Here is a 22,020-nt window from a genome sequence, read left to right as displayed (position 1 = left end):
CTTTGGCAAGTTTCTATCCAGGGAAGGAGACACAGGGAATGAGAGAGAGGTCATATGACAGGAGACGTGCTATGGTGCAGGACTGTGGGAAGTGCAGTGGGAGAACAGTACAGAGAGCCCCACCTCTACCTGGGCACTCAGGGAAGGTGCCTCATGGGAAGGACCTTTGAGCTTTGTCTCGGGAAGAAACAAAGATGAAATCAGCAAGGCTCACGGGGCACAAGATGAACAGCACACTTGCGGAATAGCAGCAAGTCCGGGGGTAGCTACTTGGCAGGACATGTCGGGCAAACAGGGATGGTGGTGCTAGAGAGGTGGGGTGAGTTCTGGCTCTGAAGTGCCTTAAGGACCAAGCTGGGGAGTGTGGCTCTGTCTGCTGCAGGCACTGTGGGGCCCACCAAGGTTCCCATGCAGGGAACAACACTATGGGTTACCAGTTTGGCACTGTATTAGTCCGTTTTCATGCTGCTGATAAAGACATACCTGAGACTGGGTAATTTATAGAGAAAAAGAGGTTTAATGGACTCATAATTCCACGTGGCTGGGGAGGCCTCACAATAATGGTGGAAGGCAAAAGGCACGTCTTACATGGCGGCAGATGAGAGAAATGAGAGCCAAGCAAAGAGTGTTTCCCCTTATAAAACCATAAGATCTCATGAGACTCATTGACTACCATGAGAACAGTATGGGGGAAGCCAACCCCATGATTCAGTTATCTCCCACCAGGTCCCTCCCACAACACGTGGAATTATGGGAGCTACAATTCAAAATGATATTTGGGTGGGTATACAGCAAACCATATCAGGCACCTAGGAGTCAAGGCTTTCTCTGGTGGTCACTTCCTTGTATTATTTGAATATATGTTTTCTCCCTGATTAGACTATATTCTTTGAAGAAGGAAGCATGGATTTATTTTTGTGGTCCTGTAGCTTTGCTATGCAAAGTGTGGTCCATAGCTCAGAAGACCAGCATTACCTGAGGACTGGCTAGAAATGCAGAATCCCAGGGTCTTGGATTTCGGATTTTAAGATCTCCTGTTGATTTGTATGCACATTAAAATTTGAGAAGTATTATCCTTAAAAACTGCTTGGTGCAGAGTCAAAGCTTGTGAAATGTTTGTTGAATCAGATGTCATTGGAAAAACCTGTTTTAATAACAATTGGATTTATATGTGGATAGCTACTTCCCCAAATAGCTTGATGGATTATACATCTGAAATAAGTTGCTGAATAAGCAGAGACTGTGATTTTTAAGAAATGAAATAAGTTGCACCAGGCAGGTATTTGTTCTATCCTCTAACCCCACAAAGGGGTCTGTGCACTGAGTAAGGTCTTATGGGGACAGTAAAGAGAAGTCAGCTCTGAGTGATAAGCTGAATCTTGAGCTGGTGACAAGCTTAAAGGAAGCAAAGCTGGAGGAGAAGGTGCCCTTAGGGAGGGGGTGGCCTGATGCTTTTATGGTCCTTGTCCCTAGAATGAACACTTGCACATGAGTGTCCTGCGGAGATTTGCGGAAGAGAAGGTTGAGCTGCTGGAGAAGGCCATCGGGCAGTGCTTCGCCTGCATGGAGCAACCTCTACAAGAAGGGATCAGGACTGCCAGGACTTCTTACCGCTGCATCCTCAGGGCATGCTTGGTGGTGAGTGACCCCTCCAGGAAAAACTCTGATATTCCGGGAGGCCTGCCCAATCCCCAAGCTCCTTTTGCATCATCCCATTCCCTTCAAAAGAGATAAAGAGCTAGAGGGCCAGGCACGGTGGCTCACGCCTGTAATCCCAGCACTTTGGGAGGCCGAGGTGGGCAGATCACAAGGTTAGGAGATCAAGACCATCCTGGCCAACATGGTGAAACCCCATTTCTACTAAAAATACAAAAATTAGCCAGGCGTGGTGGCATGTGCCTGTCATCCCAGCTGCTCGGGAGGCTGAGGCAGAAGAATTGCTTGAACCAGGGAGGCGGAGGTTGCCGTGAGCCGAGATCGCACTACTATGCTCCAGCCTGGTGAGAGAGTAAGACTCCATCTCAAAAAAAAAAAAAAAAAGGCTAGAGGAGGGTAGCAGAGAGTGAAAATTGTAAATAACAGTTGTTCATCTGTGTCTCGAAAGGACCAAGGAAGGTGCACAGTTCAGCAAAGACAGAGTGGGAATCTGGGATCTGAGGATCTGAGGGTCTTGGTTGGAGTACCAGCTCCACCAAACATCCACCCTGTAGCCCCGGGCAAAGCCCTAGACCCATTTTAAAAATTTCTTGGTTTTCTTCTGTAAAATGAGGATGCTCAATGCTTGCCCTACCTATCCGGTAGCGTTGATGTCTATCAATTAGCTTACACAATAAGGAAACATCTTGTAACCTCTCACTTGGCATTCAAATTGTGGTTTTATTTCTCAATTAGTTGTATAGAGTTTCTGAAGGATGAAAATATAAGTGCAAGGCAGTATTTATCTAAGACTAAGGGGTGAAAAAAGAGGCCCATTGTATTAGTCTGCTTGGGCTGCCATAACAAAATCCTATAGACTGGGTGGCCTGAACCACAGACATTGATTTTCCCATAGTTCTGAAGGCTGGAAGTCCAAGATCAAGGCGTCAGCAGGGTGAGTTCTGAGGCCTCTCTCCTCTTCTGGAGATAGTAGATGGCCACCTTCTTGCTGCGTCCTCACATGGCCTCTTCACTGTGCACACACACTCCTGGGATCTCTTTCTCTTCTCAGAGGGACACCACACCTGTCAGATCAGGGGCCCACCTTTATGACCCCATTTAACCTTAATTACCTCATTACCAGCTGTGTCTCCAAACACAGTCACCCTGGGGGTTAGGGCTTCGCATATGAACCTCAAGGGTCACACTTTAGTCCGTGGCACCCATTAAGGGGAAGATGTGATGGACAACACTGCTCATGTAACAAAGATGACTTGGTGTCCCCTGTGCTGCGAGAAGGGCATGGATGGTGTGTGGTTGTAGTTTTTAATGGGCCTTGGAAAGTTGGAATGTAAGCAGTAGAAAATGTGTGAAAAGGTGAGTGTGATGGGGTGGTTAGCTTCCTGGAGGCTTTTCCATGTGCACCAATGATACCGGCTTTCTAGCACCTGGCCTCTTCTGGGTGTTGTTATCTGTGTGCTTTGTGTAAAAGCTTGTTTAAATGTCTAAATGAGCCTGAGTGTGGCGGATCATGCCTGTATTCCCAGCACTTTGGGAAGCTAAGGTGGGTGGATCACCTGAGGTCAGGAGTTCGAGACCAGCCTGGCCAACATGGTGAAACCTGGTCTCTGCTAAAAATATAAAAACTAGCCGGGTGTGGTGGTGGCACCTATAATTGCAGCTACTGGGGAGGCTGAGATAGGAAAATCGCTTGAACCTGAGAGGCAGAGGTTGCAGTGAGCTGAGATGGCGCCATTGCAGTCCAGCCTAGGTGAGAGAGTGAGACTCCATCTCAAAAAAAAAAAAAAAAAAATCTAGATAAGTAGGTGCATGTGCTGCAATTTGGATGAAAGGAAAGGAGGAGATTCCTCTAGCACAAGACAAAGAATAAATGCTGAAAGAACCAAGAGTAAAGGAGGAGATAAATTGGGGTGATTCTGGGGTCACTGGGGAAAGTGTCAATGTGTGGACACAGGAGGATGACAGCTGGAGTGTCTTCCATGCAGTTGGGCATGGATAGCCAAGTATCCGTGTGTATAATATGTACGCTTGCGTGCACTCAGTCAGCAAATGTGAGCAAAATGCTGACTGTGGAACCAGATACTGCATGTTACCTTATCTGATCCTCACAACCATTCTGTGAGGCAAATGCCCTTATTATTATTTTAATTTTACAGCCTTAGAGAGACTAAATACCTTCTCCACAGCCATGCATGGACTTCACATCTAACCCAGGCCTGCCTAACTTCATAATTGGACACCCAACCCTTGCTGCACTCGCCTGTTGCGTCTCCTAAACTACTCTGCAAATGATTGCAGCAACTTGTAGTTGCCAACCAGTTACGTAGTTTAACATCCATAAATCCCCGTAAAAGTACACTTTGCTGCATTCATTCATTCATTCATTTCTGCAAGTAACAAGGACTTTGGAATACAAGGCACGGTTGCCAAGAGGCTTCATATCCCACATGGGCTCTGGTTCGTACCTCAGTTTCCCCATCTGCCAGGTATGTGACCGGGGACAAGTTACTCAACCTCTCTGTGCCTCAGGCTACTCTGTGTAAGTTGAGGACCATGGTACCTATGTTATAGGGTTGCTGTAAAGATAACTTGAAAGAATGACCATAGCGGGATAATGCTGGGTTGACCAACGCACTCAGCGTAAAGAGAGTGTCTAACAAGTCAACTGTTTTTCTTATTAGGTTTCAGGGATAGAAGGATACATCCCTGCTTAAAATAGTTAAGAGAGCATTTGGGGAACTATAATAAAAAGGAGCATGCTGGTAAGGACCACAGGACAGTCAGAAAGTTCTCCAAATGTTTAGAGAAGGGAGAGCATTCTGGTGGGGGCTGTGGCAGTCTGGAATCTTTTGGCTGCAAATCAGAGTCCCTAACTGAAACCATTCTTAGCCATGAGGAAGTGTATTGGCCCACGTGCCCAAGAGCCATGGGAAGAGAGGGCCTGGGGGATGAGCTGAATCCAGTGCCTCTGTGGGCCCCATTCTCAGGCTGCTTCTCTCATGATGGCAAAATGGCTGCAGCTGTTCTTGCACCCACATCTGAACACCATGAGCTCTGGAGCAGGGTTTGTTAACCTCAGCATGATTGACAGCTGGGACCGGATCATGCTTTGTTGTGAGGGGCTGTCCTGTGAATTGCAGGTTGTTTCGTCCCTGGACTCTACCCCCTAGGTGCTGGTAACAGCCCCCATTCTTCAGCTGTGACAAAATCAGTCCTGGTTGAGAATCACTGGTCTAGAGGAACAAGGGAATGGCCGTTTCCGGGCCCACTTTCAGAAGAGTGGAGAACCTTTTTGAGAAACCTCAGCAAAGCTCTTACTGTGTTTCTTTGGCTCTAAATGGGTCACATACCTATTTATAAAATGACCCCTGAAAAAAGGGAATGTCTTGTGCTGAATAGCTCAGGCCTGTGTGTGTGTCCCATCCTGGGGGCAGGAATAGAGTTCATTTTCTCCATAACAGAAGGACTAGGGAGGTGACACTGGAGAAGGAGGGGTGGATATTGGAAAAGAAATCGCAGGCCAGGTTAGAGGACAGTTCAATAAACCTTCTAGAGAGGAGGTTGTTGGAACCTGGCCCTGGAGGATGGTGGTGTGTCTTTGGGCAGAGGAGTGGAGGGGCAGGGAAGGCATTTCAGGGGAGGAAGGCCGGAGCTCATGTGGGAGCCAGAAGGTACCACCTAACTGCAGCGTAAGTACACAGGGCAGGGTTTTGGGGGATTAGGCTGACAGTCAGTTTGCTGCAGACTTTAGACCAGGTTGAAGAGTTGGAACATAGTGAAGTTTTGAGCAGAAGAATAGCTTCATCAGAACTAATGCTTTGGGAAAAGCTGGAGGCAGAAAGCCTGGTTAGGAAGTGTCAGGGTCTAACTGAGGTCTGAGGGGAGTCAGTGGGCAAGTGGCGGATAGCTGGAAAAATGAGGAATCATAGACAGTTTTGACATGGCTTTACGCTTTCTCTGGGCATGAGCAAGTTGCATGTACAGCATTAGCAGGGTAATTATATCTTTTATAGACAACAGTGATTCTGAGCCAAGCACGAGCTCATGTGGGTGATCATCTAATGCGCCTCATGTGGCGTGGTTACATCATGTACAGGGCTGTGCACCTGTACTCCAAACCTGCTGAGTCATGCTGTGCCAGAAGACTGCCTCGGCCTGCTCCTGACTAAAGTGCAGCCATTTCCCTTACAGTAGCTGCTTCGTTGAGATGAGACACAGTAAAGTCTCAACAAAGGTTGTGGCAGACGGAATAGGAAGGAAGAGGTGACTGGGAGAGCAAATCTGAAGGACATCTCAATCAGGATTGTCAATAGTTCAGACATGGGGGTGTACGGGAAAGCAAGGTGGCAACATTTTGGGGAAGATTTGCACCCAAGAGAAAGCAAATCACCTCAATTTAAAGAAGATCTAAGGAGATATGGTAGGGAGGAACTTATCCGTTGGTTGGGGAAGCAATATGATCACTACTGAAGATCATGTATTTAGTGTTTCATGGAGGTGGAATGTCTAATGCAATGATGGAAATGTGGAACTGAAGCCTGGAGAGAGGTGGGGCTGGAGGATGTAGCTGTCACTTGCATGGAGTTGATGCACGTATACCAGTGAATGGGATTGAGGAGGAGTGGAGGGAAGGACAGTGATAGGACATTGCCTCATACAAAGGCCACATTAAGGAAGCAAAAGAATAAAGAGGGGCAGGGGAGGGGCAGAGACGGAAAAGCCTGAGAGGTAGCAGAAGGAAATCGTGTAATGCCTATTTTCTTATTTTTATGCTTATTTTTAGTGTAATGCTTAATTTCTTATTTTCCAATCAGAAAACTGAAGTAATAAAGTTTGTTAAGGCTGAGTGCAATGGCTTATGCCTGCCTGTCATCCCAGCACTTTGGGAGGCTGAGGCAGAAGGATTGCTTGAGGCCAGGAGTTCAAGACCACCCAGGCAACATAGCAAGAACTTATCTCAAAAAGGAAAAAGAAAAAAGTTGGGCATGGTGGCATGCCCCTGTAGTCCCAGCTTAAGCTGAGGAAGGAGGATCACCTGAGCCCAAGTGTGAGCTATGGTCGTGCCACTGCACTCTAGCCTGGGTAACAGAGAGAGGCCCTGTCTCTTAAAAGAGAAAAAAAAAAGTTTGTTAAGAAGAACATCACATGCTCCTGAGAGATAAAAACAAACAAACCAACCAACCAGGGCCATTGGATTGGGCCACTGAGGGTTTCACTGGTGACTGTGCTAGGCAGCCACCAAGGGTCCTCACCAGTGGCCCCAAGGGTCCTCACCTCTGGGTATTTATGCCCTCATGGAGTCTCCCCCACATTGAATCAGGGCTGATTTCTGAGCAGGAGAATGCTGCAGAGGTGATGGTGTGTGGCTTCTGAGGCTAGGCCATCAAGGGCCATGGAAGCTTCCATGGTGGCTCTTGGGTCACTTTCTCAGGGCGACGCCTTTGTGTACTGAAATTGAGCCACTGTGTGCAGAGGTCACATGGAGAGCAACTAAGGCCCCCACCTGAGGCCAGGAGCCAGCACCAGCATGCAGCCGGGTATCTTTGGAAGCAGATCCGCCAGCCTCACCCAGATGACTATGCCCCCAGCCACACCTGACCAAACCTCAGGAGAATCTTGAGCCAGAGTGGCCAGCCCAGCCATCCCAGTCCTGACCCACAGAATCCCCGAGAGATGACAGGTGTTTGTGTTTGTTTTTAAGCCACTGCACCGCTATGTCCGGGGTAATTTGTTTCAGAGCAATAGATAACGAAGTTACCTTGGATAGAGCTGTTTCTATCCCATAGTTGAAGAACGCAGATCACAGAAAGTGAATGAGTGAGTGGGAGCTGAGAGGACGAAGGCATGAGGCAGAGACCACCCTGTTGAGAGTTTGCTGTGAGCGGAAGAAGCCACTGCAGACATTTTCGGTCGTCTCCAGGACTTTACCCCCCAAACTGTCCCCTCTCATCCTTTTAATGACTTCTTCCTCTGTGACTACAAACATTCCCAAGGTGCTCCTATCAGATAAACAATGTTTCTTTGAGATCAAAAATTTGGGAAGACATTTATATACTAATATCATATCATTATTTAACATAGGAAAATAACCGTAATGTCTAAGAACAAGAGAGAGGTAAAATGAATTATTTTTCATCCATACGATACTATATTAAATGGTTATTAGTGCCATTTTTGGAACCTTTTTTTTTTTTGAGATGGAGTTTCGCTCTTGTTGCCCAGACTGGAGTGCAGTGGCGCGATCTTGGCTCACTGCAACCTCTGTCTCCCAGGTTCAAGCGATTCTCCTGCCGCAGCCTCCTGAGTAGCTGGGATTACAGGCATGCGCCACCTTGCCCGGCTAATTTTTGTATTTTTAGTAGAGGCGGAGTTTCACCATGTTGGCCAGGATGATCTTGAACTCCTAACCTCAGATGATCCACCTGCCTTGACCTCCCGAATTGCTGAGATTACCGGTGTGAGCCACTGCACCTAGCCTGGAACATATTTACAATGATTTGGTGATATTCTCATATTGTAATACTAAGTAAAAAGAGCAGAGAAAAAAAAAAGAATTATATCAATTATACAATGCTATGTGGTCATTCCCTTAAAACATATATCATTGATTAAAAATCACAGAGCTCTCTACTGAAATTTTAGAAAACACATTTTTACTCTCTTTACTAATGATTACCATCTGGCTGAAATTGATTAATGTCTGTCATAGGTCTAGCTTTATATTTTTCTTTCCTCTCATTTGTGTATTTATTTCCCTGGGAAAAAAATATCGCCAAGACATACAAATCAAATTGTATTTCATTAAAAGTTTAACAAAAAGTTTATGAAATCTGGACTCTCCTTAGAAAATTCAAGACATGCACTTATTGTCGGGTCATAGCACATTGGCATTCATTCGTTTATTTATTCATTCGATAATTGCTCATTTAGCAAATATTTCTCAAACACTACTTATGTTATTGCCAGAAGTTGAGAACGTAAAGATGGATGAGACACTGTGCCTAATCTCAGTGAGCTGATGGCCAAGCACAGGAGCCGGACAAATGAGTAAACTAACACAAACAGAATCGCTTGAGAACGGTTGTGATCAAAGTGAGCACAGGGACCTTAGGAAGCCCACGGCAGGGGCACGCAGACGACCTAGAGGTGTGACCACTGTCCTCCCTCATTTAGTTTAATCATATGTTTAAAGAGCATGTTGTCTCAACCCTTTCCTGTGATTCTTGGTAATGATCTTTGGCCAGGGCAATGCAATTCTAATCCAGTGACCTTCCAGTTAATGCCTGCTAACTCTGCTAATTTACTGTTGATTATCTAGAGGAGTAAAGGAAACCAAGGTTTTCATCAGACCCTGAAAGCTGTTTGCCTGAAAAATGGCATCTATGCCTCCAGGACTCTGGCAAGAATTGATCTAAACGAAGCCCTCACTCAGCCCATCTATGACCAGATCGACCCTGTTTTTGGAAGCATTTTTAGGTAAAGGATCTTTCATCTTGCCCCTTCGGGAACAAACATCAGAAGAACGTTGAGCCAGTCTTTAAGAATTTAGACTTTGGATCTGTAAGTGTAAAGAGTAGCTTGTAACTGGAGAAGGAAAGCTTAGTCTTCGGCAAAACACAAACGCCTTCTTGGTTTGGTTTACTTAAAAATTTCCCATGATGACCTGGACACAGATTAAGATGCTGCTTTCAAACTAATATTATGGTTCCCATTATTTTTCAAATATCTCATACATGCAGCAAGGGATACATTTTCTTAGGAATCTGAGCCCAGGACAGGGTATTTTGATTGGAGAGAGTGGAATTAAGCAAACACATGGCCTTCAGAACTTACTTTCTTCCTTTTTTTAAAAAAATGAGACAGGGTCTTGCTCTGTTGCCCAGGCTGGAGTGCAATGGCACAATCCTAGCTCACTGCAGCCTCAGATTCCTGGACTCAGGCAATCCTCCCATCTCAGCCTCCCAAGTAGCTGAGACCACAGGCATATGCCACCATGCCTGGCTAACTTTAAAAAAAATATTTTTTGTAGAGACAGAGTCTCTCTGTGTTGACCAGTTTGGTCTTGAAATCTTGACCTTAAGTGATCCTCCCCCATCGTCCTCCCAAAGTGCTGGGATTACTGGCGTGAGCCACCACACCCAGCCTCAGAGCTTTCCCTGAATGCACTGAAGATGCTGTGTCTTTTTCTCACACACTCTGCCTGCTCACATACATGGTGTGGGTTTGGGGACCATACCTCCTTGGTGCTTCCTCCTTCCCTCCTTCCTTGACCTCTAATTCTTTACTCCATCGACAGAAACAGAATCTCCCAGTCCCCAAGTACAGCTGCCCATCCCTAGTCTCTGTCGTTCCCACTGGCATCTCATGTAGTTGCCCATTGGTGGCTGCTCGAACCATTCTCCAGCCTTTGCTTGCGTCTTACTCAGAGCCCCCGTCCCTGCCCCACCTTTCTTTAAGCACGTCTTGGATTGTGTCATTCCACCAATTGCACCCCCGCCCTGTTTACAATTCTGTGGGCTAAACTTCAAATTCCTTAGAATGCATTCAAGACATTCCACCTGCCTCCAGCTTGCCTTTCCAACCTCTGCCTGCACCACTGCCTGGTTGCAGCCTTCCACTGTAGCCCACCCAGCAGGTGGCAAAGAGAGAGCAGCTACCTGTCCCGGGCATCAGTGCTAAGCACTTGGCATGCATTAGCTCATCGGATGTTCCCAGCAACTCTAAGGAGTAGCTTCTGTCTTTTTACATCTGAACAAACTGAGATTCAGAAAATTGTGCATCTCTCCCAATGGCACCCAGCTCATGAGCAGAGAGCGAGGATTTAAAGCTTGTGCTCTCTCCTCTGCAACCTCTCACTTCCTATTTCTGAGCTATTCTGAAACCACTGTGCTTACCATGTTGTCCCATGGGGAGTAATCCCTTCTTTCCACTTCCTCAGATCTTACCCAACTTTTAGGTATAGTTCAAGTTCCACCCTTTCAAGTGGCTGCACGTTGGCAGTGGAAAGACTGTGCGTCCTGCAGTCTAAAGCAGCATTCCAAGCCTGGCTCTGCCTCTTGCTAGCCGTGTGACCTTAGACACATCAGCAGTCCTCTCTGAACCTCAATTTTCTCACCTGTTAAATGGGCATTATCTCACAAACTTCATAGGTTTTTATGTCAAAGGCCTGGCACAGCACAGTGCCTGGCACGTTATAGGACTATGATAACTGTTAGATCTCATCTTCCTTCTCCTAAATGAATAAAAGGACACCAGCTAGTTTCATGTTTGTTTCAGCCTCACCACAGCCACCATTCTCTTAAACTTTTTTGTCTCTTTCTTCTGTAGGACGGGGAAGCCCACTGGTTCGGCTCTGATGCCTCACATTGATGCTTTTAAGCACTCCCTGCAGGAGAAAATGACAGAAATTGGGATAAGAAGTGGCTGGAAATATGATAGCTGCAAAAAAAATTTCCTGATCCAGGAGGTAAGTTCCATATAAAGTGAGGAGAGCAGTGAGGTTGGGCATGGCTTTGTTCCCAGGCTGGTTTTGTAGGTTGCCTGTCTGTTCCCGCTTGTTCCCTGGAGCGTCCAGGGTCTGGGAGTACCTCCTCAGAGGCGCTGTGAAATACAGAACCCAATGGGATGTGGGGAGAGCAGCGGGCATGACTGCCTCAGAGGAGGTGTGGGACAGTTTGTTCCACTGTCAAGTAACTGAACGCACACGCCAAGGTTGCAAAGTTGACTCAGTTTCCAGGAAGAATCTTTAAAGAAGCCTTAATTGTATGAAAATTTGCATCAACTGGAACCGTTTTCACTAATCTATCATTTTTGCCAATGTTATAAAGTAGCATCCAATGCATTGAAACTTAAAGAAGTCAATCTTTTTGTTGTTGTTGTTCAATTTTAGGTCAGTTTTTAGTTTTGAGGCCTCAAGACTCTTGTCTGTGACTCACTTTCTTCCAGTGCCACCCCAAATTACATGGCGATGCTAGGGAAAGAGCTTGTATCTCCTCTGCCCCCCAGGGAGGGCCCATTCCAGGACCTTGCCTGTGCCTGAGTTCAACTCAGCAAATATTTATTGAGTAGTTTGTAGGTGCCAGGCACCAAGGGAAGCAGTTGGGGTATAAAGATGCTTAGAACAAAGTTCCTGCCTACGAGAAGCTCACAGCCTAATTGTGGAGATGGCAGACAAACAGCCAGGCATCATATAAGGTGGAGGGAATGGTGGCCACGCACTGGGATACCTGACCTGCTTTCATTGAAGGAATTGTCACCAACGGCCTTTTTTGCCACGTCTTCCCAGATAAGCGCCATCCTCGGGGGCCTGGAGGACCACATCCTCAGAAGGAAGAGGAGGGTCTATGAGTCCCTCACCGCCTCTGTCCAGAGCGACCTGAAGCTGTGTTACGAAGGTGGGATTCGCGGGGGACAGCATTGCCGCCTGCACTGGGACTTCCTGTCAGCACCTTTCACATCCTGTTCTGCGGCTCCCTCAAAGGCCCTGTTCTCTTGCACCCTAAGTCTTTGCAGCTCTCTCAGTCCACACATTGCAACCACATGACTGCAGGGCGTGAGGACCCTTCTCTGTGTGTTTTCCAGCTCTTTCTGTCCACCCTTGGTCCAGACACCCTGCTTTTTTCCATACAACATCCCAGCTGATTTAGCTGTAGAATCCAGTGTCCAGGTTCTCATTCTTGTTTGCAAGTATTCACAAATACTTGAACTCACTCACTTGTGAACTCACTTTCAGACTCTTTCCTGTTTTGGTGACTCCATTGTTTGGGGGTAGGGAGTGATTTTGCAAGTTTCAGCTGAATTCAGTCATTAGGTTTTCTGAATGCTGGTTATTATCTAAATATTGAAAGTGTCATTTTTATATAAGTGCATATATATACATACATATATATATATACTTTTTTGTTGTTTGTTTGTTTGCTTGGCTTGCTTTTCTTTCTAATGCCAAAGACTTCTTTCTTTCTGTTTCTTTTTTTTTTTTTTTTGAGATGGAATCTCGCTCTGTTGCCCAGGCTGGAGTGCAGTGGCAGTGATCTCAACTCACTCCAACCTCTGCCTACTGGGTTGAAGCAATTCTTGTGCCTCAGCCTCCCAAGTAGGTGGGATTGCAGATGTGCACACAGCAGCCAGCTAATTTTTGTATTTTTAGTAGAGACGGGTGTTTCACCATGTTGGGCAGGCTGGTCTTGAACTCCTGACCTCAGGTGATCTGCCCACCTCAGCCTCCCACAGTGCTGGGATTACTGGTGTGAGCCACCATGCCCAGCCATGATGCCAAAGATTTCTAAGCAGGTCCTTGTCGTGGTGTGACTGTGGCTATCATTTTTGCCAGAGGCAGCCCAGATCACGGGCAAAAAAGCGTGTGAGCGGATGAAAGATGCCATCAGAAGAGGAGTGGACCGGCAGGTGGCTGAGGGCATGTTTGAAAGGGCCCAGGAAAGGATGCAGCACCAGTTTCAGCAGCTGAAGGTACTCTACGCCCACAGCCTAGATCCTAGACCCCGAGAGGCCCTGGGAGAGGACAGGAAGCGGGCGCAGAAGGTGGAAGACGTAGTAGGCATTTGGGCCCAAATGGAACAGATGGTTTCTGGGGCTTCGACCTGAGAGCTGCAGCTCTTCCAGCACTCTCTTGCGCCCCTCCTCTTTCCTGAGTCACCAGTAGCACAGCCACTGTAATAGCTAGATATGTGCTCAGCTATTTATAGACGTTAGCTCATTTACTCCCCAGCAAGTCTGTGAGGTAGGTACTATCATTGTTCCCGTTTTATAGAGAAGAAAATTCCAGCAGCGAGAGTTGTATCAACCAGCCACACAGCCAGGGAGATGCACAGCTGGATTTGGGATAAGGAAGCCTGGCTCCAGCATGTCCAACAATAGCATGATCTCAAAACAGATTGTTTAAATAGGGAAATGTCTTGTCTACATAAAATGTCAATAAGTAAATATTGACACACTACTCAAGGCCAGTCAGTTATGGTACCTAGCACACATTCAGCTTTAATTTTATCTACCCCCAAAGACAGTTCCTGATGGATTCCTTGGACCTAAATGCTTCTGCCAAGCCTACCTGGACCATCTTGCCTCTGCTCTGGGCCTCATGGCTTGCCACCCCCTCTCCCCCAAGTAGTAGAGATCCTTGAAGTCCATGCCACTGTGGGCTTCCTCCCTGGCCATGTGAGGCTTTTCTGTCTCAACCCAGGCTGGCTGATCCTGTCTCCCAAGCCCTCAAGGAAGCTGGCCCATTTCTATCTCGGTCCACCTCAGAACCAGCCTTCTGGAAACATCTCCAACCTGTTTCTGCCCAATCTCCTCTCCTCCATCACTTCTGCAGTTTTGGAAAATATTCTTTACAATTCAACACATGTAATTTCCCTTGGAGTAGGCTAAGAGGCATCTTGTTCACCAGCAGCAGTTTAGTTTCAATCCTTTAACATGTTATCACAGTCTACAAATTCATGGACAAGAACTTGGCCGAACTCCACAAAGCCAGTTCCCATTTCCCCATTGCGTACATAGACACTGGATCTTAAGACACCCAGGAAACAATGTCGCTTAAAAAATGTGTGTATTGACCATGTACAAATGTATCTGAAATTACAGAAACATAGGAAGTTAAAACTGGGCAGGACCATAGAGTGTTGCCATTCTGTGATTTTTTTTTTTTCAGAATGCCAGTTAACTTTTAATTGTTTAAAATATTTTAGTTCTATATAGTGGATGAAATTTCTTTTTATACATAATGTTTGAAGATTTACTGTTTTTTTAAATTACCTCTTTGCAATAGTCCTGTAAATTAAACAATGGAATAGTATTTTGTTGAATATCCAGATTAGTCCCTGATATATTGATCAGTAATGTGGCTTGCTGCTTCATTTTCACTCTAGTGTGAGGTGACTGCTTCTCCTGGTTTAGGAGCTGTGAATCCCTCATTCCCTGATCTTAAAGGAAGTGGGAACCTAGAGGCCTTGAGTTACAGGTTCCAGGCCCATGCCTAGAGCTGAGATGTACACTTGGGGCTCTAGATCTAGAATCTAGAATGTTAAAGAAAAAGCATAGGAGATCCAACATCAAAACTAGGCTCTGCCAGGCTAGAGGAAGGAGCCTGACATTTTTTCAAAGGAAGACAAGAAACAGAAGAGGGAAGAAAGGAGTTTTAGTTGATAAGAGGACTAAGAGTAGCAAGAAGACAGTTCTCAGGCAGTTGGGAAGAATCAGACATGTACGGTAAGGTGAGTGGCACAGAGCGAGTGTCCAGCAAACATCTCCCCAGTGAGCAGATGCATGGAGGAGAGGACAGCGGGAGAGCGACCAGCTCTTTCCCTCTTTTCCCATCTCTGCGATTGCCGTTCTCTCCCCCATGCCTTCATGCTTCCTTCCCCATTAGCTCCTGATTTGATCCGCTGGCACCAGAGCTTCAGCCCCCCATGAGTCTGTAGGTGGGGAGGGAGATGCTATACAGATGGGAGCCCACAGAAATATTGTCTTGCTGCCTCCTGGGCCATTTAATGTCCTCGAAAGTGTTTCACCATTTTGCAACTGGGTTGCAAAGCCTTACTTTGACAGCCCCAGTCTGTACCTTCTGTGGCTGGGGGACTGGGTGGGGTCCCTTTTATAAGATTCACTTTTCCTTGGGCTGCACCGTCCTAACATACTGAATGTCCTTGTCACGTAGACTGGGATCGTGGAGAAGGTGAAGGGCAGCATCACCACCATGCTAACCCTTGCTTCGTCCCAGGGGGATGGCCTCTACAAGGAGCTTGCAGGTAAATACGCCAAAGCTTTGCATACAGGGTGATTGTGCAGACAGCCCTGGCTGTGGTTGCTTCTTCCTGAATTTAAAGGTATTAAGTTAGGAAGAATTAGCAGGGCAAGGAATGGAGATGATGATGATGATGGAGATGATGATGATGATGATGATGATAATGATAACGACAGTCCCACCCTTTGCCCAGCACCCAACTGAGAGCAGGCATTATACTCACGCTTTGTGCTCATGGTTTCACTGAATTCTCACATTAGCTCCCAGGGATGGATGTTGTTGCTCCATTTTGCAGAGGCAGAAATAGAGACTCACATTAGGAAATGCGCCCAGGGTCCCATAGCTGGAAAGCGGCGAATTTAAATCCACAGCTGTGCCCTGCCGTCTCCATAAGGCCTTTCTTTTAAGTTGATGCCTCCTTATGAAGAACTTCATGGTCTGGTGATGGTGCAGAAAGACTTCTCTCAATCCACCTGCAGCCTGGGGATACGGCCCCAGCTGTGGACCTTGGTGTAGGCAACCGTGTCGCTTTCTGGCCATGGGCTCCATCAGGCCCCCGGTATAAACTGGAAGGGGTAAACTGGCAGAAAAAGCAAGTAAGTAATTTCTAGCCAAATTTAAAATGCACATATCATTTGGCGCAGCAACCCTACAGATATCCTTATATGGGGGTAGAGTGGCATATAGACAAGGTTATTCGGGGTAACATTCTAATGTCAAAAATGGGGACAACTCAAATATCTGTAAGTAAAGCACTGCTTAAATTAAATTAAATACACAACGAGTGGAGGACTGTGCAACTGTTAGAAAAAATAAAGCAGCTCTGTAGGTAGTGGTATGAAATGATCTCCAAAGATATTACAAAGTGGAAAATAGCAAAGTGAGTAAATGTACACGATATGTTGCCATTTGTGAGTGGGGAAAAAAGGAAATACATATGTATATGTTTGTATGTGCATAAAAATCTCCATGGGCTACAGAGAACACTGACAGTACTCGTTGCCTCTAAAGAGGGGAACCGGAAGGCTGGAGGGTAGGAGAGGGTGGGAGCCTTGCTCTGCACCCTGTATATATTGTGCCTTTTATATTTTATACCACATCCATAGTTGCCTGCTGAAATGAATAGATCTGATACCACTGAGTTTGCCAGGGTGAAAGTAGACAGAGCTGTTCCCAAAATCAAAGCCACAATGGCTGCTTCTAAAGATCTGTTCTGCACTTCTCCATCTCCATTTATGGCTGGTTAGATGGACCTGTAACCTGATCCTAATGGACTCCAGGGAAGGAGATACAACACCCTCACACTATAATGTAGTGGACTCTCACGACCTTCTGTCCAGGCCTCTATAGGAATCTAAGTTTTAAGATGCTAGTCATTCCAATGTGTCTTCTTTAAAGAACTCCCGCTTGCCAGAGATCTTGACCAGGTCTCACAGAGACCTTGACCAGGTGCTCCCTTCAGTTTGATGTCAATTGCACCTGCTATAATTTAAGCCTATTCCCTTCTCTTCACCATCGACAACAAATATACATCATGTCGAGGGTGGGCGGCATGCTTTATAAAGAAATCTAAAAGGCAGTCCCTGTTGTCAGGGCCTTACCTGGTTGGTAAGACAAGATGTGTAAGAATGTGATCATTGGACTGGGGAGTTTGCATTCGCTCAGCAAACAATTCTGATCACCTCCTGGGTGCCAGGCAGTGTTCTGGGTGCTGAGGACACAGTGGTGACCAAGACAGGCAAGAGTCCCCACACTCATGGAGCTCACAGCCCAGTGGTGGAAGGCAGGCAGTAAGCAAACTAATAAGTGAGATATGTGGCAGGGAGGCGAAACAGAGAAATGAAAGAAGGGATGCTGGGGTAGGGGACAGGGTGGTAAAGGAAGGTCTCCCTGGGAATGTGACACTTAAGCAAAGCCCTGAGGGAGGGAACCCAGTCAGACTTCAGATCGTTATTCTTGAAGTTCAGAGACAGAGTGGTTATTCAGGGCTGGGACACGGGGAAACTTCAGTGAAGCTGGGTCCTAGGGGAAACCTCAAAGGTTAGGTTGATTTCAGAGGCAGCAGGGAGAAGGGAGGCCTTCCAGATATGGGACAGAACAAAAAGACTCCAGGTCCTTACTCCCCTCTGCTCATGAGGCCCATCCCTGGCCAGGCTCAGGGCCAGTCAGCCTGAGTCACCCTCTGGGGTACAGAAAGCCAGGGGGGATTAGAAGGGCATTCAGGGCTCAGTCTGAAGTGTCCCTTCAAAGGGGACTGCATTAGTCAGCGTCCTCCAGATAAACAGAACCAGTAGGATGCGTGGATAGATGAAGGAAGAGATTTATTTTAAGAAGTTGGCTCACACAATGGTGGAGGCTTGGTGAGCCCAAAATCTGATACAGGGAGGCCCACAGGACGGATACTCCAGAAAGAGAGGCAGTTCAAGTCCAGAGGCCATCCCTGCAGAACCAGGCAGAGCCGATGTTGCAGACAAAGGCCCAACCAAGGCTTGGCCAGGTGCAGTGGCTCACGCCTGTAATCCCGACACTTTGGGAGGCTGAGGCGGGTGGGTCACCTGAGGTTAGGAGTTCAAGACCAGCCTGGCCAACATGGTGAAACCCTGTCTCTACTAAAAATACCAAAAAAAAAAAAAAAAATCAGCTAGGCGAGCTGGTGGATGCGTGTAATCCCAGCTAGTTGGGAGTCTGAGGCAGGAGAAGCACTTGAGCCTGGGAGGCAGAGGTTGCAGTGATTCAAGATCATGCCATTGCACTGCAGGCTTGGTGACAAGAGCAAAACTCCATCTCAAAGGCCCAAGGCTGTCACTGGATCATCCCTTCCTGCTTGGGGGAGGCTGGCCTTTGGCTCCATGCATGCCTTCAGCTGGCTGTTTGAGGTCCACCCACACTGGGGAGGGCCATCTGCTTTACTTGAGGTCTACTGAGTTAAATGTAAATCTCATCCAAAAACACCCTCCCAGAGGCATCCAGACTCACATTTAACCTGGTATCTGGGCCCTGTGACCTGGGCAAGTTGACACATAAAACTAACCATTGTGAGAACATGAGCTGATTGAAGATCATGGGGTGAAAACCTGAGATGCCAGAGAGAGAACATTCACTGAGAATGGGTTGTGCTGGGAGGATAGGGATTAGGGTGGGGGGAAGAGGGGGAGCCGCCTGGAGAGGAGTTAGGGGAGGTGTTATTGTGCAATGTGCTTTGTATATCACACGCCTGTGAGGCCTTAATACAGACTCAGTGACTTCTCAGGGTTTTTCTTATGGGTAGGTTTGTATTTCTTTTAAGGGTGACCCCATGCTGAGACAGCATTTTGGTAAGAGGAGGAATACCTGCTTTGATGTCTGATCTGTAAGCACTACACCAGATCCATATTCTGGGACAAGTGACAGGATTGTTGGGGGATTTGCTTTTTGGAGATGTTTCCGCAACAGACGCCAAGTCCTGATGTGAGCTTTCTGCTCTCCTGTAGATGTCGGGAGTGAATACAAGGAGATGGAGAAGCTGCACAGAAGCCTGAGGGAGGTTGCGGAGAATGCACGGCTGAGGAAGGGCATGCAAGAGTTCCTCCTAAGGGCATCCCCCAGCAAGGCTGGCCCCCCTGGGACATCACTGTAACTCCTGGGGCTTAGTCTCAATGGATGAAACATAAGCCCAGAGCCAGAGAATTAGAATTACTTTTTTTGTTCTTAAGAGACAGGGTGTACCTCTGTTGCCCAGGCTGGAGTGCAGTGGCACCATCACAGCTCACTGCAGCCTTGAACTCCTGGGCTCAAGCAATCCTCCAGCCTCAGCCTCCAGAGCAGCTGGGGCTACAGGTACAGGCCACCAGCCTGGTAATTTTTTTTTTTTTTTTCTGAGACAGAGTCTTGCTCTGTCACACAGGCTGGAGTGCAGTGGCATGATCTCGGCTCACTGCAACCTCCGCCACCCAGGTTCAAGCAGTTCTCTGCCTCAGCCTCCCAAGTAACTGGGATTACAGGCGTGCACCACCACACCTGGCTAATTTTTGTATTTTTAGTAGAGACGGGGTTTTACCATCTTGGCCAGGCTGGTCTTGAACTTTTGACCTCGTGATCCACCTGCCTCGGCCTCTCAAAGTGCTGGGATTACAGGCGTGAGCCACCGTGCCCGGCCCACACCTAAGTAATTTTTTAATTTTTTGTGGAGATGGCGTCTTGCTCTCTTGCCCAGGCTGGTCTCAAACTCCTGGCCTCAAGTGATTCTCCCACCTCAGTCTCTTGCACTAGGATTGCAGGCATGAGCCATCGTGCCTGGCTTAGAATTTTTTCTGTTTTGTGAAATCTAATAGAGGACTTCTGTCAACTATTTGGACTTTGTATGCAATATAAAACTAGTATGTTTACTACATTCTATTTTATAGCCCAAAAAGAGTCATCTTCAATACCTAATGGAGTTCTAAAGCTTTAGGACAAGAAACTTTTGCTTCCTCAAAAATATCTAAACATCGCTGGGCACGGTGGCTCACTCCCATAATCCCAGCACTTTGGGAGGCCGAGGCAGGCAGATCATGAGGTCAAGAGATGAGACCATCCTGGCTAACACAGTGAAACTCCATTTCTACTAAAAATACAAAAAATTAGCCAGGCTTGGTAGCATGTGCCTGTAGTCCCAGCTACTTGGGAGGCTGAGGCAGGAGAATTGCTTGAACCCAGGAGGTGGAGGTTGCAGTGAGCCAAGGTAGCGCCACAGCACTCCAGCCTGGACGACAGAGCGAGACTACAACTCAAACAAACAAACAAACAAAAAATATATATATATGTATATATATACACACACATACATACACACACATAAAAACTTAAGCATTATAGAAAAAGCATTTCTAGATATAAAACAAGCCATAAAAAGAAATTCATCCTTCAAAGAAGAAAAATATCTAAACATTGAAAAACTTAAGTATTATGGAAAACATTGCAAAATAAAGCTTTTAGGAATCCAATTCTGTTTTTCATTTTAATACTGATGAGACTTTGGGTAAGGAGGCAGACAACATTGTATCCTGGAAACAAAATGGGTTTGGGAGCCAGATGAACATAGACCCGGCTTCACCACTTCTCAGATGTGTTATCTAAGACCAGCACTTCCTAAATGTGTTGATCTCAGGACCCTTCACTTTTAAAGGACCCTGAGGAGCGTTTGTTTATGTGGGTTATGTCTGTTGATATCGACTATTCAAAATTAAATAGGAGAAAATGTAAGTAATTATTTACTAAGTTTTTTAGGAGTAATAATAATAAAACCCATTACCTGTTAACAAAAAATAACACATTGTTATGTAAAAAGCTATTTAAAAAAAAAATGTACTGAGAAGAGTAACATTGTTTTACACTTTTGCAAATCTCTTTATTCCCTGGCTTAACAGAACACAGCTGGATTCTCACATCAGTTTCTTCATCCACTCTGGTGCAATATGTCATTTTGGTTGATGTATATGAAAAAAATTCAGTCTCACACAGATATACAGTTGGAATACAAGGAAGTATTTTAATAGCTTTTTCAGGTAATTTTGGGATTTTTTTGATTCTACAAAGGCAGATGGCAGTTTCTTAAAAGTTATTTGCAGTGTGGAGTCTGAAAGCATTATCAGTGAACATTTTTCAAATGCTATTACATTAAAATGCATTGGTTGATTTTGTACTTTGAATGAATTTTTTTACTAATGCATGATTTTGGGGTATCAGGCATTGCTCATCTTGAAAATATTTATTCACTGAGTTAAGCAGATATTCCAAATGTTGGTGCATTTTATTGTATAACACCACGAAATCATTTTGTTAGTGTCTTCACCAATCTCATCAGGAAAGTCTTGAAGTATTGGGAAGCTGTCAAGCTCACAGTGAAAAATATAAGTTTTACAAAATTCCATTTTTCCCCCAAAAGCTCATCTCACCATTGATGACAAATATTGTCAGTTGTTTTGTTTGAGGTGATAGATTCACTTTCCTCATTTTTGGGAAAGTGTTTAGTATATAACTGCATACGACGAACCATAGTTTGTCAGTCATTATTTCAAATAAAAATGATGTTCCAAGAAAAAAGTGTCAAGTTCATCCTGAAACTGAAACACTCAAGGAAATGCTTTTCTTTGCAGAAGTGCTTTCAGTGTATTTCCCATTTTGTCCTACAGAATAATAAAATGACAGCTACATAGGTGTCCATAATTAATACAATTAATAACATACTGTTTCATTTAGAACATTGTAAAGTTCCAACTGGCTTTTTAAAAGCCCTGCAAGTTCATGATGGTGAAAAATACAAGAGTTTTGAATGTAGTTTGGTGCCACTGCTTTGGTTCATGCCAAGGTGCAAGTGGTTTTACCCACCTTTGCTTTTACACCTTTAGTACAAGTATCAACATGGTAGAAAAGGCAAATAACATCTTAGTATGATTATAAAGATAGTTTAACCCAGCAGACCCCACAGAAGAGTTTCAGGGACCATACTTTGAAAGCAGCTGTGTTAGACAAATCATTTAAACCCCCTGAGCTTCAGGTAATTTGTCTGTAAAATGGTGACAATGGTAGTACCTACCCTGACAGTACTAGGGTTGTCAGGAAGTTTAGGATAATGCTTACAAAATATGGAC

The 22,020-nt window shown here is 45.8% G+C and overlaps 1 protein-coding gene across 3 annotated transcripts in view; it reads left to right on the top strand.

Annotated features, from left to right (window-relative positions):
• NUGGC (nuclear GTPase, germinal center associated) overlaps positions 1 to 21,472 on the top strand; it is a 67,086-nt gene extending 45,614 nt beyond the window's left edge. For all 3 annotated transcript variants that reach the window (XM_009212753.4, XM_017961888.3, XM_003902593.5), the window contains 7 exons: positions 1,474 to 1,638; positions 8,975 to 9,132; positions 10,984 to 11,122; positions 11,942 to 12,050; positions 12,986 to 13,122; positions 15,326 to 15,416; positions 18,883 to 21,472. In XM_009212753.4, the coding sequence (XP_009211017.2) occupies positions 1,474 to 1,638; positions 8,975 to 9,132; positions 10,984 to 11,122; positions 11,942 to 12,050; positions 12,986 to 13,122; positions 15,326 to 15,416; positions 18,883 to 19,028 (945 nt within the window). In that variant the 3' untranslated portion in view covers positions 19,029 to 21,472. The remainder of the gene's footprint in view (positions 1 to 1,473; positions 1,639 to 8,974; positions 9,133 to 10,983; positions 11,123 to 11,941; positions 12,051 to 12,985; positions 13,123 to 15,325; positions 15,417 to 18,882) is intronic.
• Positions 21,473 to 22,020: the final 548 nt, after the last annotated feature.

This window comes from Papio anubis, chromosome 8, assembly GCF_008728515.1.
Source record: "Papio anubis isolate 15944 chromosome 8, Panubis1.0, whole genome shotgun sequence".
Classification (NCBI taxonomy): domain Eukaryota; kingdom Metazoa; phylum Chordata; class Mammalia; order Primates; family Cercopithecidae; genus Papio; species Papio anubis.
Note: the sequence above shows the minus strand (reverse complement) of the source record. Positions and strands in the feature narration are given on the sequence as shown.